We start from the raw sequence: 15,219 nt of genomic DNA, 5'->3' as shown, positions 1-15,219 counted from the left end.
TTCATAGCACCACCATTCACAATAGCCAAGACATGGAAGCAACCTAAATATCCACTGACAGATGAACAGATAAAGATGACATGTACCATATATGTAATGGAATACTGCTCAGCCATCAAAAACAACAGAATAATGCCATATGCAGCAACACAGATGCAACTAGAAATTATTATACTAGGTGAAGTCAGAAAGAGAAAGATAAAAGCCACATGTTATCATTTATATGTGGAATCTAAAACATGGCACAAATGAACCTACCTACAAAACAGAAACACACTCACAGATGTAGGAGAACAGACTTGTGGTTCAGCCAAGGGAAGGGAGTAGGGAGAAGGATGGACGAGAGTTTCGGGCTAGTAGATGCAAACTACTATATTTAGAACGGATAAGAAACAAGTCCTACTGTGCAGCAAAGCAAAATATATCCAACCTCTTGAAATAAACCATAATAGAAAGGAATATTTTAAAGAGGGTATATATGTGTATAAATGAGTTACTTTGCTATACAGCAGAAATTTGCATACAACTGTAAATCAACCATACTTCAAAAAAAAAAAAGTGTTTCAACTTCTGGCAATGTGGCATACCAAATATTCCAAAGGATCCTCTTATTATGTTACAATAAGATCCTGGATATTTTAAGATACATAGAAATGTATAAGGGTCAAAAACAAAACTGACAATTTCTGAATGCCAAGAGGTGTGTGTGTGTGTGTGTGTGTGTGTGTGTGTGTGTGTGTGTGTGTGTGTGTGTGTGTGTGTGTGTGTGTGTGTGTACACATATATATAATATATTAAGTTAAAAATCTGAGCTGTAAGTGATCAGTAAACAAAGAATTCAGAGTTATCCTGGAACAAACACCTGCAACAGTGACAATTTCTGAATGCCAAGAGGTGTGTGTGTGTGTGTGTGTGTGTGTGTGTGTGTGTGTGTGTGTGTGTGTGTGTGTGTGTACACATATATATAATATATTAAGTTAAAAATCTGAGCTGTAAGTGATCAGTAAACAAAGAATTCAGAGTTATCCTGGAACAAACACCTGCAACAGTGCTGAGATTTGTAGAATAAGGAGTTAAACTCCAGCATTACATCTAACAGAAGATATATAAGAACTTTATAAACAAATTTTAAAATGTTATAAAGTGGCATAAAAAACAGCTAACTGAAAAAAAAATCATGTATATAAAGACAAAAATCATAATGATATCAATTCTTCCAAATTTTGTCTTAATTTGGAATTCAATGGAATACCATTTAAAATCCCAGTAAAGACTGTTTCAGATAATAGCATGCTGAATCTAAATTTTAAATAATGTGTGAAAGTTCAAGACTAGTCAAGATCCTTTTGAAGAAGAATATGGTGAGAAGCTGAGCATACTAGCTTGATAAATGGGGCTTCATCAAGGGAAAGTAAAATATTTAATATATGGTCTTGGGAGAACTGATAAGAAAAAAAAATCATTTGTATTGTGACCTAAAACTGTATATTGATATTACCTACAGGTGGCTTAAATAGATCTGAAAGAAATGGAATATTTTACAATAAAATACACAAAAATATTTAGACCATCAGGGTAGGAAATGATTTTTTAAAGAAAGCATACACCTCAAATATTATTTTTTTTAAAGTTGACTCTGACAGCATTAAAATTAAGAACTTATTTGATCAAAATAAAAGACAATAAAAAGACAAGTCACAAACTGGAAAAAGAGATTTGCATCACATGTAACTGAAATGACCTTCCATCAAGAATATACAATCTATGAATCAATTTAAATGATTAAAATGTGTAAAAGATATGAAGAACTATGTCACTGAAGAGGAAACAAGAATATTCAGAATACAAAACAGATAACCGTTTCATTAGGGATAAGCAGAGATGCCATGTGGCACCCACCTAGCTGCCTATAGTTAAGAACTCTGACATTGCCACTTATTGGCCGGAATATGTACCAATGGGGACTCAAATACTGGTAATAGAGGTCTAAACTGATACAACCATTTTGGAAAATCAGTGTCATACTTATGTAATCTGATTTTATCAATACCCTATAGTCTAGTATTCTACTATCACATACTTCCGTGTTCTTGCACATATGTACTGATAAACTCGTTCAAGAAAATGAAGCCACCTTATTCATGGTTCAATCCAAATAATAATTTACCAGCAGGGAATAAATGAATAAATTAAGATATATCTTCAAAAAATAATATTTTACCATGAATAAAAATGAATTAAAGCTAAGCACAAACATCTAAAAAAATCATGCAAACATAATGTTGATGGAAGAAAGGAAGTGGCTGAAGACCACATACAGCATTATGTGATTTTAATAAAGCTGACACAAAGGAGACTAACACATGTTTAGCAAAACATTTAGGCGAGGTACAGCTACTTTTAAAGAGCAAAGAAACAAGTAATCAAATATCTAGTGTACCGGCTGTCTCTGGTAGAGACGCAGGGAGATGAGACAAGAAATACTACAAAGGAAGGTTTCAGGATGCTTGCAACATTCAAGGATTCTGCACTGTATGATCAGTTTAAGCATGATTATTACACATGATTACTTACATATGAATAAATAGATGTATGTTCTAACTAAATATACTATTTCTCTGTATTAAAACCACCAAATATATACAAATAAAATAATAATTATAAACAAGCTAATTCATTATTTCAAGTCCACGATGAAACCATGATCTCATCTTTTATGAACATATATTAGATGAACACAGTTTCTCAGATAAAACAAGCATACTAAAGAAAACCTCCAAATAAAGCATGAAAGATAAATAATAAATGAGTAAAATAGAATAATAAAATGAGTAGATACAATTTAAACTCACCACCAGGGCTTTGGATCTGTTGCTCAGAAGTTTTTCAATATCCCTGGCTGCAATTTCCACCAGCTGGCGTGCATTATTTGGCTCCACAGTATACAAATCTTGGTATTTCTCATAAATCTGTATGAAGAGATAATAAAATTAGTAAGAACAATAATTGTTTTTTTGGTTCCCATCCTCACATTAGAATGTATTTAAAACCATAAACTGATTAGAAAGACAAATCTGTTCCTTGCTTCATCTTGATCTTTTTGGAGTTCCAGTGTGTTCAAAATATACATATATATACATATATGTATATGTTGATATACATACAAATATCAATTAACTGTAAGACCGCAAGCTCACCAAAACAGTATATCATGTTAAAAAGTTGTAAAACATCTTGTAAGACAACAATTTGTATGTGCAATTTTGCAAATTCAAGTTGTACCTCCAACCTCAAAATGAAAAACTGAAAGTGAAAGTGACTTAATTGTGTCCAACTCTCTGCCACCCCATGGACTATACAGTCCACAGAATTCTCCAGGCCAGAATACTGGAATGGGTAGCTGTTCCCTTCTCCAGGGTATCTTTCCAACCCGGCAATTGAACTGGGGTCTCCTGCATTGCAGGTAGATTCTTTACCAGCTAAGCTACAGGGAAGCCCCAAACCTGGTATTTACTGACTTCAACATTTTAAAGAAACAGGGAGGCTATTCTAGAAAATAGAAGAATTTAAGCATGGGACATCAAAACTGGAGGATGTGTGCACTGAACAAAAGTCGGGACAAGGGAATGAGATACTGCACTGAGGGAGACTCGCACCTTTTCCATCACCGAAGCTAAGATGTATGCTGCTAAATAGGCTAATAACCAAAAAGAGAAACACAGAGAATGAAGACCTTCCACTCCTCAGGTTCATCCTGGTGGCACAGGAAGCTTCACATTTCACAGTGAAGAACAAGGAGGTCTATGTTAAAGTTTGGTTGAAGCTGTAATAGTATAAGCATTTATATTATGAAATTGAATTTTTTTTAAAACTCACTGAATAAGACTACATTGAAAGTAACCTAGACAGCAAGAGAAAAACAATTACATTTCTGGCTCACATCAGCATTTATGGAAGGATTTCCCTAGAGTAGCATAAGATGTACCTGGTTTATCAAGCGTGTATACTCCTGGCAGGAAATAAAGATTAAAAGAAAAGTGGGGGGGTGGGTCGCGGGGAGGAGCACAAAGACAGTGATGATGTCTGTGGCTGAAGGGCTGGCTGAAAAGGAAATCCCCTATTCATCCAACAGATGGGTTGCACATGCATGACTAAACCATCTTCAAAGCCAGGGACTGGCAGGTTTTTACTGTCTTATGAGAAGTGAATCCAGGCACAAGCAGGAACCAGTTCAACCCTGTTTTTTACTGGCATAATGCCAGCATTCTGGTTACTACCAACAGGTTCTACAGCCTGGTCCCAGCTGACCGTGGATGCTGCTGGTGAACACTGGTTTCAAAAGGAGCAATATACATAAGCTAACATTTATTTTTTGAAGTGTGTTGGTTTCACATGAAGCTTCACAGTTTTAAGTGATTTAAAATATATCAACATTTTAATCAATAAGTTAAAATAATTAACTATAATAAAACTAATTATCTAATAAATATTTTTCAATATTTAACTCAAACTTCTACTGCTAAAATTGTTTATCATTTTCAAACCGTGAGGCTTTTCCTCACACTTTGAATTTTGACCGTGTAGGTTCTCATCACAATTATTCAAGGCACAGTAATTTGGTCATATAAAATCCCAAGAGTTAATGTCATTCAGGATTCCTGCATATTACTGGATTTTTTCTACTTTTTATTGACGGACAGATTATTGTGTCCTATTTTTAAAGACCCAGGTTGTCCATGAAGGACTCCCTCCGGTCCAAAGCTATCTCTTTTGTTTCAGCCTAAGACCTCATCCGGGGACATGAACTCCTAAACAGATTGATTTGAGGTACAAACAGATAAAACTCAACATCACTTTAATTGATCAAGGATATTTAGTTCTGTGCAGAAAAACCAATATAACTAATTGCTGTGAAAGGCAGGGATGCTTTGTATCATGAATATCTTGCTCACTTCTGTATAAAGTCTAACCTCCTTCCTGTGGTATTGGGGCTCTAATAGAATTGAAAGTTGGTAAAGATTAGTTCAGGACACACAGTCTCTACTTCATATTATGTACTACAGCTAATGGCAATTAATCACTATCTATGTATGCCAGACATATGAAATGCCATAAAGAATGAATGAATTATAAATAAGAAAAAAATAGTTCAAGTATATACATTTTTTCTCAAACAGAGAATATTCTCTCAAGTTCCACTTAAACAGTAATTTTTAAAAGCTTAGGAAATAAAAAATAAGATCCAGAATGCAAATAAACTTTAATAAATACAGTCAAGGAAGCTTAAGTCTAGAGCCCCAATGTAAATGCCCTGCCATACATTTTAAGGTACAATACCACATTTGAAATGTTTTCATTGTAATAAAACATGAATTAGAATCATGTAACAGCCACCACCAAAAGAAGTGGACTTTGCTTCTGGTTTCAAAGAATGCAATCTTGTTTTATTTTGTTGCATGAGATATTGCAATGTCTCTCAAAGAGAGAGAGCCTGGTGCATGTTTAGTGAATAATTTTCAGAGTAGAAGGTTTCACATGGATTTTTAAGATATTATATTTCCATAACTTACAGGTATTTATAATTCATTCCACCACTAAAATAAACCACATTTCTATAATATTTAACATGCTAACATGAATATTTTAAAGAGCCTTAAATATCTTTTTTCTTCTTCCTAGTTTTTCTTTTCCTTTATAGAAAATTAATTATCTGCTTTACCACTTTATCCAATGTCTTTCCCGACAGAAAAACAGCATGATGGGAATAACATGAGTTTCTGGCACCAGACAGAGCTACATTCAAATCACATGTCAGCTCCTCACATGCTATGTGACACTGGCTTCCGTTTCTTCTACTAGAAAGAATGAAGCACATAAAGAGAATTCAAGACAGGATCTTTTTCCTCCTGACGGATAACACTAACATGCTTTTAATTTTTTCTATAGTTCAAATCTTCACACTGCCACCCTTGACACTAGTCTTGACAAAAAGAATATTTGTCGCCTTGTACATTCTTTCCTTCTCATCATCTTAACTAGCTGGTTTTAATATTCTTTCACTACAAAACTCACAGGCCAAGATTTGCTGTGATAACAGAAACCATGGTTTCCCTACCTTTTTCACTGAAAACGTCCATTAAGTCTCTTTGCTGTATACTTAAGTCCATGGTTCAGAGATAATTTTCAGAACAATACATTTAAAAATAACTCACCTGTAATTATCTTAAAAAAAAAATCACTCACTGACACAATCACTAAATAAACATAACTAATGAAATGTTTCAGAAATCATAATATTAGTGTCACACCATGGAATTATACCATGAAATACATGAACTCCCCTACATATGAATGAACTCCCTTCTGAGAGCACATTCATAAGTCCAATTTGCTCATAAGTCCAACAAAGTTAGCAAAGGTACCCAACTAACACAATCTGCTACATGCTGCTGCTTTTACATTTGCTTTCAGATATCCTGGGCTTGAAATAAAGATACTGTACTACTGTACTATACTATAAAGTACACAAAAGCACAAACACCTAGAGAGGATGCATGCATGTAATGATGAATTTCACACGTGTGAATCAATTTATGTGATTGAACATGAGACGCACTTTTGCATCTTCAAAAGTTCGTATCTTGCAAGTTCATATGTAGGCTGTGCTGTGCTTAGTCACTCAGTCATGTCCAACTCTTTGCGACCCCATGGACTGTAGCCTACCAGTCTCCTCCATCCATTGAATTTCCCAGGCAAGAGTACCGGAGTGGGTTGCTGTTTCCTTCTCCAGGGGATCTTCCCAACCCAAGGATCGAACCTGGATCTCCCACATTGCTGGCAGATACTTTACCGTCTAAGCTACCCAGGAAGCCAAAACCGTCCACCACTTTCAATTAATCATTTTATTAATGGCAATAGTGCGTGTCAGGCTTTGAAATGTAAGTGTGGAGAGACTTTAGGTCCCATTTCACATCACTCAGGAGCAAACCACTGCCCAGAGCAGAAGGAGATGAAATCCTAATGTATCATAGTTACGCAAAGGGAACCTGAGTGCCACTCTCTATCTGGGACCTCTCTTTGTTTCAGCAGGATGTGCAGAAATATTCATAGCAAAGCCCCTTGGGATGAACAAGTAAGGAGGCTGAAAATTAAGGATAATTATCTCTTATAGGAGATGACCTTGGTATGAGTTCAAAGGGATCCCAATGCAGACTGAATGGCCAGTGGGAAGCAGAAGTCCAACTGAAGAGTAATGGTGAAAACTATCTGGAAAGACTTTTCAAGTTCTTAGTAGCAATAACATTAATATCCATGTCAACAGAACAGAAGACAGTAAATACACCAGATATCTTGTCATGTCAGTTTCCCTTGTACCCAGAGGCCCAGGAGAAAAGGCAAGAAAATCAGAGAATACTGAAAGGGAGTTGGAACTCTGAAATAACTGAATATAAAACTGATCACAAGAGATTGTTTTAAACTGAAAGAGCCTAATCATGAAATTGTGAGAATAATTTTTTCCCCCATTCTGGCAGAAACAACGGCAGCTCAGTTAAGTTGTTGTTGGCAGTAAGTTAAGTTCCCTAAAGATTAACACAGTCAAATTTCTTGCATAGTAAATCAAAATATGTACATTTTGACAGGCCCTTCAATAGTTGTACATTTACTTCCCTCCATTGGAACTTGTCCTGGACAAGCCATCAAGACCTCTGCCATCTTTCTGAGGGAAGTTTTCCCTTGGAAATCCCTGATGAAACAGGAGTCAGAGGAGTTTCCTTACAAATGGGTAGCAATATTTTAATGTAAGACCTTGCCCTTGGCCCCTGCCTAAGAGCATCAGGACATATCAGACCTATGCCAAAAGCAAAGGAGAAAAGGAAAGACATACCCATCTGAATGCAGAGTTCCAAAGAACAGCAAGCAGAGATAAGAAAGCCTTCCTCAGTGATCAATGAAAAGAAATAGGGAAAACAACAGAATGGGAAAGACCAGTGATCTCTTCAAGAAAATTACAGATACAAAGGGAACATTTCATGCAAAGATGGGCACAATAAAGGACAGAAATGGTATGGACATACAGAAGCAGAAAATATTAAGAAGAGGTAACAACAATACACAGAACAATACAAAAAAGATCTTCATGACCCAGATAATCACAATGTTGTGATCACTGATCTAGAGCAAGACATTCTGGAATGTGAAGTCAAGTGGGCCTTAGGAAGTATCACTATGAACAAAGCTAGTGGAAGTGATAGAATCCCAGTTGAGCTATTTCAAATCCTAAAAGATGATGCCATATTAAAGTGCTGCACTCAATATGCCAACAAATTTGGAAAATTCAGCAGTGGCCACAGGACTTGAAAAGATCAGTTTTCATTCCAATCCTAAAGAAAGGCAATGCCAAAGCATGTTCAACTACCACACAATACACTCATCTCACATGCTAGCAAAGTAATATTCAAAATTCTCCAAGCTAGGCTTCAACAGTACATGAACTGTGAACTTCCAGATGTTCAAGCTGGATTTAGAAAAGGCAGAGAAACCAGAGATCAAATTGCCAACATCTGCTGGATCAACTGAAAAACAAGAGAGTTCTCAAAAAATATCTACCTCTGCTTTATTGACTAAACCAAAGCTTTTGACCATGTAGATCACCACAAACTGTGGAAAATTCTTCAAGAGGTGGGAATGCCACACCACCTTGCCTGTCTCTTGAGAAATCTGTATGCAGGTCAAGAAGCAACAGTTAGAACCAGACATGGAACAACAGACTGGTACCAAATTGGAAAAGGAGTACATCAAGGCTATGTATTGTCACTCTGCTTAGTTAACTTATATGCAGAGTACATTATGTGAAATGCTGGGCTGGATGAAGCACAAGCTGGAATCAAGACTGCCAGGAGAAATATCAGTAACCTCAGATACATAGATGACACCACCCTTATGGCAGAAAGTGAAGAGGAACTAAAGAACCTCTTGATGAAACTGAAAGAGAAGAGCGAAAAGGTTGGCTTAAGACTCAACATTCAAAAAATGAAGATCATGACATCTGGTCCCATCACTTCATGGCAACTAGATGGGAAAATAGTGGAAACAGTGAGAGACTTTATTTTCTTGGGCTTCAAAATCACTGCAGATGGTGACTGCAGTCATGAAATTAAAAGACGCTTGCTGCTTGGAAGAAAAGCTATGACCAACCTAGACAGCATATTAAAAACCACACACATTACTTTGCCGACAAAGGTCCATCTAGTCAAGGCTATGGTTTTTCCAGTAGTCATGAATGGATGTGAGAGTTGGACTATAAAGAAAGCTGAGCACTGAAGAATTGATGCTTTTGAACTATGGTGTTGGAGAAGACTCTTGAGAGTCCCTTGGACTGCAAGGAGATCTAACCAGTCCATCCTAAAGATCAGCCCTCAGTGTTCATTGGAAAGACTGATGTTGAAGCTGAAACTCCAACATTTTGGCCACCTGATGCAAAGAGCTGACTCTTTTGAAAAGACCCTGATGGTGGGAAAGATTGAAGGCAGGAGGAGAAGAGGACAACAGAGGATGAGATGGTTGGATGGCATCACTGACTCACTGGACATGACTTTGAGCAAGCTCCGGGAGTTAGCAATGTACAGGGAAACCTGGAGTGCTGAAGTCCATGGGGTCACAAAGAGTCAGACACTGAACTGATGTCGGACCTGGAAGCAGCTAATTCCTGAATTAATAATCTGTGAGGAATCAGATAGAAAAGATCTACACGAACAAGGGTAATATATTGAACCAATCAAATTTTCTCCACATAGGATGACAGATAGATCAAAGTTAAAAGCAGCAGCAAAAGTGAAAAGACTAGCAGGAGAAAAAGTCTTCAAATACTACTAGTGGGATAAATGATGGCTATGGTACGTAGAGTAATGACTTCCCAAAGATAAACACATCTTTATCTCTAGAACCTGTGAATATTTTGTTACATGGCAAAGAGGAATTAATTTTGTAGATGAAGTTTCGCTAATCAGTTGCATTTAAAGAGATTATCCTGGAGATTCCAATGTATTCACAAAGATCCTTAAAAAAACAGAAGAGGAAAAGGCAACCATGCAAGAGAAAATCAAATGGATGATAATGTGAGAAGAAATTATCCTGTGTTGCTGGCTATGAAGAGGAAAATGGGCCATGAGGCAAGGAAAGGACTTCTGATCCACAGCATTGTAAGATAATAAATGTGTTATGTCAGTAAATTTAGAGTAATTTGTGACACTCACAATAGAAAACTAACACAATGAGTTAGCAGTGGAGACAATGCTAATACTCAGCCTCAGGGGCTGTCTTGGCTCTAGACCTTCCCTCTCACTGCCCAAACTATCTTCCAATCGCCTTAAATTCTTGCTGAAACCCAGCCTCTTCCTGAGTTCGCTTAAACATGGTACTATTATATTTCTTTTACATGTAGTCCTACAGTAAATTCCCCAAGTGATTCACTCTACAAAAACTAAAAATGTTAAGTATTTTTCTAAGTTGCGATTCACATTGTTTATTAAATACACTTTGAATGTCCATTAGTCATCAGACTCTCTTCACTGAAATGAAAAAATAAGCTCTATTGTGAGAAGTGTACAATTTGTATTAGACTTTATGAAATAATGAAGCTATCTCAGGACTCCCATTATAGCCTTCATAATTGTTTAGGAGACTGAAAAGAAATATTAGAAAGAGGAGCTAAAAATATAAAGAATAGATGGCACATACTGTACAAAAACATAAATGAATTAGGTGAATGAATATGATTCTACCTCATAATAGTGAAAGGTGAGGGTAAGAAAAAAAGTTAGAATATACACCTCACCATCATTCCAATTTCACTATCTTTATTGACTAAATTCATATATCATCATTACTGATGCAGGCAGGAAAAGAGGTTCACTACCAGAAGCTTAACATTCAGAAAACTAGGATCATGGCATCTGGTCCCATCACCTCATGGGAAATAGATGGGGAGACAGTGGAAACAGTGTCAGACTTTATTTTTTGGGGCTCTAAAATAACTGCAGATGGTGACTGCAGTCATGAAATTAAAAGACGCTTACTCCTTGGAAGGAAAGTTATGACCAACCTAGATAGCATATTAAAAAGCAGAGACATTACTTTGCCAAAAAAAGGTCCATCTGGTTAAGGCTATGGTTTTCCCAGTAGTCATGTATGGATGTGAGAGTTGGACTGTGAAGAAAGCTGAGCGCCGAAAAATTGATGCTTCTGAACTGTGGTGTTGGAGAAGACTCTTGAGAGTCCCTTGGACTGCAAGGAAATCCAACCAGTCCCTCCTAAAGGAGATCAGTCCTGGGTGTTCATTGGAAGGACTGATGCTGAAGCTGAAACTCCAGTACTTTGGCCACCTCATGCGAAGAGTTGACTCATTGGAAAAGACCCTGATGCTGGGAGGGATTGGGGGCAGGAGGAGAAGGGGACGACAGAGGATGAGATGGCTGGATGGCATCACCAACTCAATGGACATGGGTTTGAGTAAACTCCGGGAGTTGGTGACGGACAGGGAGGCCTGGCGTGCTGCGGTTCATGGGGTCACAGAGTCGGACACGACTAAGCGACTGAACTGAACTGAACCCCCTTGATGGCTTTAGATACTCATAAAATCAATTTCATTTACTTTTAGTTGAATTCTGCAGTTTGGGATTTTTTTTTCCCTTTGTAATAGTGTTCTGTGGGCTTCTGAATTACTTGTTTCCTAATAACTTAAGAATGTCTTGTTTCTTAAAAGATGCAGTAACACAAAAGTATGATATAATTTTTTCTTGGTCACTTTCAAGGATGAAAGTTCCCTTGAGAAATTTTTACAATTCAAAGGTACAGTCTTCCTTTAAATTTATTATAAATCTCATCATCATCTAAGCTGGCCAGCAGAGAGAGACATTAAGATATGTGAAGAGTCCTTCATCTAAAGTAAAGAGTTAACTACTGACACCAAATCTGAATTGATGTTGGAATATATTTTATCAAAAAAAAAAAAAAGAAACCTTCCTTCCTCCATTGAAAACTAGCTGAATTTCAAAAGGTGAGCTTTGCCATAAAAAAATATGAAGTATCTTCTAATTAACCCCCTAAAACTATTCAAACTCTTCCCTCTTAATTTAAAAAGCAAATAATGCAATCTCAAACAAAAGTCAAGCTTTTAAAATGTGTTGTATCAGCTAACACAACTGGGTAAAAAAAATGAATGCCAACATCAATTGTATATGAATCCAATAGAATTTGTGTAAATTTATGAAGATATAAGCATTCGTAAGATGAAAGAATATGTTAATATCATTAAAAGAATCAGATTTGATTGTCTACAACTTCATTTTAAATAAACACAGTTCCTTTTTTCTTTCAATAACCTAGTTTTTTTTTAGTTTTTTTCAATAACTTAGTTTTTTTAGTTTTTTGAGTTCTTTGAAATTTTTACAGCTTCAGTTCTCTGTATTTTTGCTACCTTTGAGCATATGCAAACATCATTAACATGTAAGAATCATGTTTATTATGTATTTCCTACTTCTCTTAATCACAATGTTAGTATCAGGAGGACAGATTCTTGTCCATTTTGCTCACTGGTTCAGCCCAGCACACAGTCTAGTGCCTGGCATGTAGCAAGCACTCAAGAAATACTGATGACATGAATCAGTGAATGGACCCTGATCCTGCTACTACGTCAGGCTTTTCTAGCAATGTGAATGCTTATTTAACAAAGTCTTCCTTATATTTTAAAAATGCATATCTATTTTGAGCCCCCCAAAAAGGCTACATAAGGTGTTTTGCAGTTATATAATGAAATAAAAACAACACCTAAATGATAATTCGATTCTAATAATAAATACACAAATAAGGTATTGATCAATATGAGGAAGAGTATTATTACAGTTCCATTGAAGAGGTACAGAAAATTTGGCTATCAGAATTCAAAGAAAAGTAAGATTACATGGGTTGTGATAGTCAAAAGATGATATTACAGTTATGTTTTAGAGGAAATGTACATTAATAGGAGAGAAAGATATCCGAATGAATGCGATGTAAGGAATTATTGGACAATACTGAAAGGCAAAATGGAACACTATGATGAAAAGCTTTAAAATTCAGGATATTGGTTTGTATTTTACTATGTAATCAACTCCAAGCTATTTTAAACTGACTCCTAGAACGTCCAGTGCCTATTATAACAATTCATACATAGGAAGAATTCAAAATACAACATAGGCTTGTTTATTATAAACATGATCCAAATATATATACATACATGTATATATAAACATATTCACACATGTTAATCATGTACATACACACACATATGCATAAATACACATATACAATATGTCATATTCTCACTTCTACAGTGCATGTTTTTCCTGTCATAATTACATCAAACAGGCATTCTAAAATCAGACACCAGAGTCTGGTATTTTCCTTACTTCTCCTATTCATTCCATTTGATATAACACAGCATCTTAGCTGGGACAGGATCACATATCAACTGGGACATTATTTTGAGGAAGAATATTAAGAAAGAAGTCAAAATTAGTGACTCTTCCATAGCATACACTCCTTCTTGCCCTAATTCCTAGTAACAAGAATTTCATGGTGACACTTTTGAGCAATATATTTAAAATAAGAAAGAACAGAACAAGTGACAACCATAAATATGCCTGTTCACTGTCTCCATACTACACATAGGAATTGGTGATTATTTTTAACAAAACATACAAGTGAAATACTAGGGGTCACTTCTGGAATAAGGAAAACAACTCTAACAAAGACTAAGATGAGCATGAAAAAGATCCAGATCAAGAATTCTTCAGTTTTTAGGTTGGAGCCATCGCCCACGTATGGTAAGTTTTAAGTTTCTCTCAGGATACTTAAAATTAAAACAAGAAAAATATTAAGATATGTATAAAACCTACCTACTTAGTTTTCTGTTTCTGTTTGTTTTTAATTCCAGAAGTAACTTATTAAACTATTCTCTTTCCCGTTGAATGTCTGGAGCTATATATGAATTGTGTATGTGTTTTGACCAGAAAATTCATATATAATTAAAAGAGATCATATTAGATTTTATAAAAACTAAATTAAAAAAATAATTAACCATAGGCTGAGTGAGAGGCTCTTTTAATGTCCCTAACCTCAAACGACCTAAATTCATTTCACTGCCAACAAAAGAATTTTGTTGAGGAGCAGAGTTTAATTTGCCCTTAGCCATCATACCTTATTAACAAACAGCTTTTGGAAAGTAAAACTGCTAGTCAGCGATGCTGAGATCCAATTTTTACAATTTTATATTCATTTAAAGAATTCTGGGAGATTTATCCTTGCCTTAAATTCTTCAGTCCTTCTAGAGCGGCTCTGCAAACTCAGCACTGCACTACGGACATTTCTACTAGATAAGTCTGCTGTGGGGCGGCGTCCTGTGCCTTACGGGATGTTTAGCAGCATCCTCAGGCTCCACACTAGATGCCTGTAGCCCTCACCCCTCCCCTGCCCCTGGCTGTGACAATCACAAATGTTTCCAAGCATTGACAAATGTCTCCTGGGGGACAAAACTGCCCCTGGCTGAGAACCACTGCTCTAGATATAAAGACATTAATGACGGATGTCTTTAGGGGGGAAAAAGTAGCAGCAGTAGCTCTGTGTTGCATATTCAGAGTGTGCGGCAGTAAATCCTCGTCTTTTACACCATTCATCTTCATTCTGGAGAAGAAGCCAACACTTGGCTACAACACTTTGGAGCTTTTAGTTCCCCTCTCTTTGTGCAGCTCATAGACAAGCAAAGAACACAACTACTGTACATTACTCTCTCTGTAATTATTATTACCAAACCATTTCATTGCTATTTGGAGAAACAATAACAAATCATTCATCCTTCAAGTACTAGCATAATTTAAAGTGTTAATTACTGATTGACAATGGAACAGATTTGTAAGGTAGAAAACATCTGTAATAATCCTTCACTGTTCATGTGTGTGAAACAACAGTACTTAAAAATCTGTTTATAAAATATTGAAAGTCACCTTAAGATTAGAAATTCCCTTAGTGTATTCTGTATCTTTGAAAATGAATGTAATTAGCTACAGTCTTGTAAAAGAAAATAGCTTCTTACTTTAAAATCTCCAGTAGTTGGGTAAAGGGGGTCCACAGTCTCTACTGATAATACAGTCTATAGTCAAATAGAGCTCTTTCTCCTAAGAGAAA

General features: G+C 36.1%; 1 protein-coding gene across 9 annotated transcripts in view; it reads right to left on the bottom strand.

The window, feature by feature from the left end:
- Nucleotides 1-15,219, bottom strand: part of CACNA2D1 (calcium voltage-gated channel auxiliary subunit alpha2delta 1) — a 509,130-nt gene that overhangs the window by 370,615 nt on the left and 123,296 nt on the right. For all 9 annotated transcript variants that reach the window (XM_043871926.1, XM_043871918.1, XM_043871920.1 and 6 more), the window contains exon 3: nt 2,853-2,969. In XM_043871926.1, coding sequence (XP_043727861.1) covers nt 2,853-2,969 — 117 coding nt within the window. The remainder of the gene's footprint in view (nt 1-2,852; nt 2,970-15,219) is intronic.

Source organism: Cervus elaphus, chromosome 18 (assembly GCF_910594005.1).
Source record: "Cervus elaphus chromosome 18, mCerEla1.1, whole genome shotgun sequence".
NCBI classification, from domain to species: Eukaryota; Metazoa; Chordata; class Mammalia; order Artiodactyla; family Cervidae; genus Cervus; species Cervus elaphus.
This window is presented reverse-complemented; position numbering and strand designations above follow the sequence as displayed.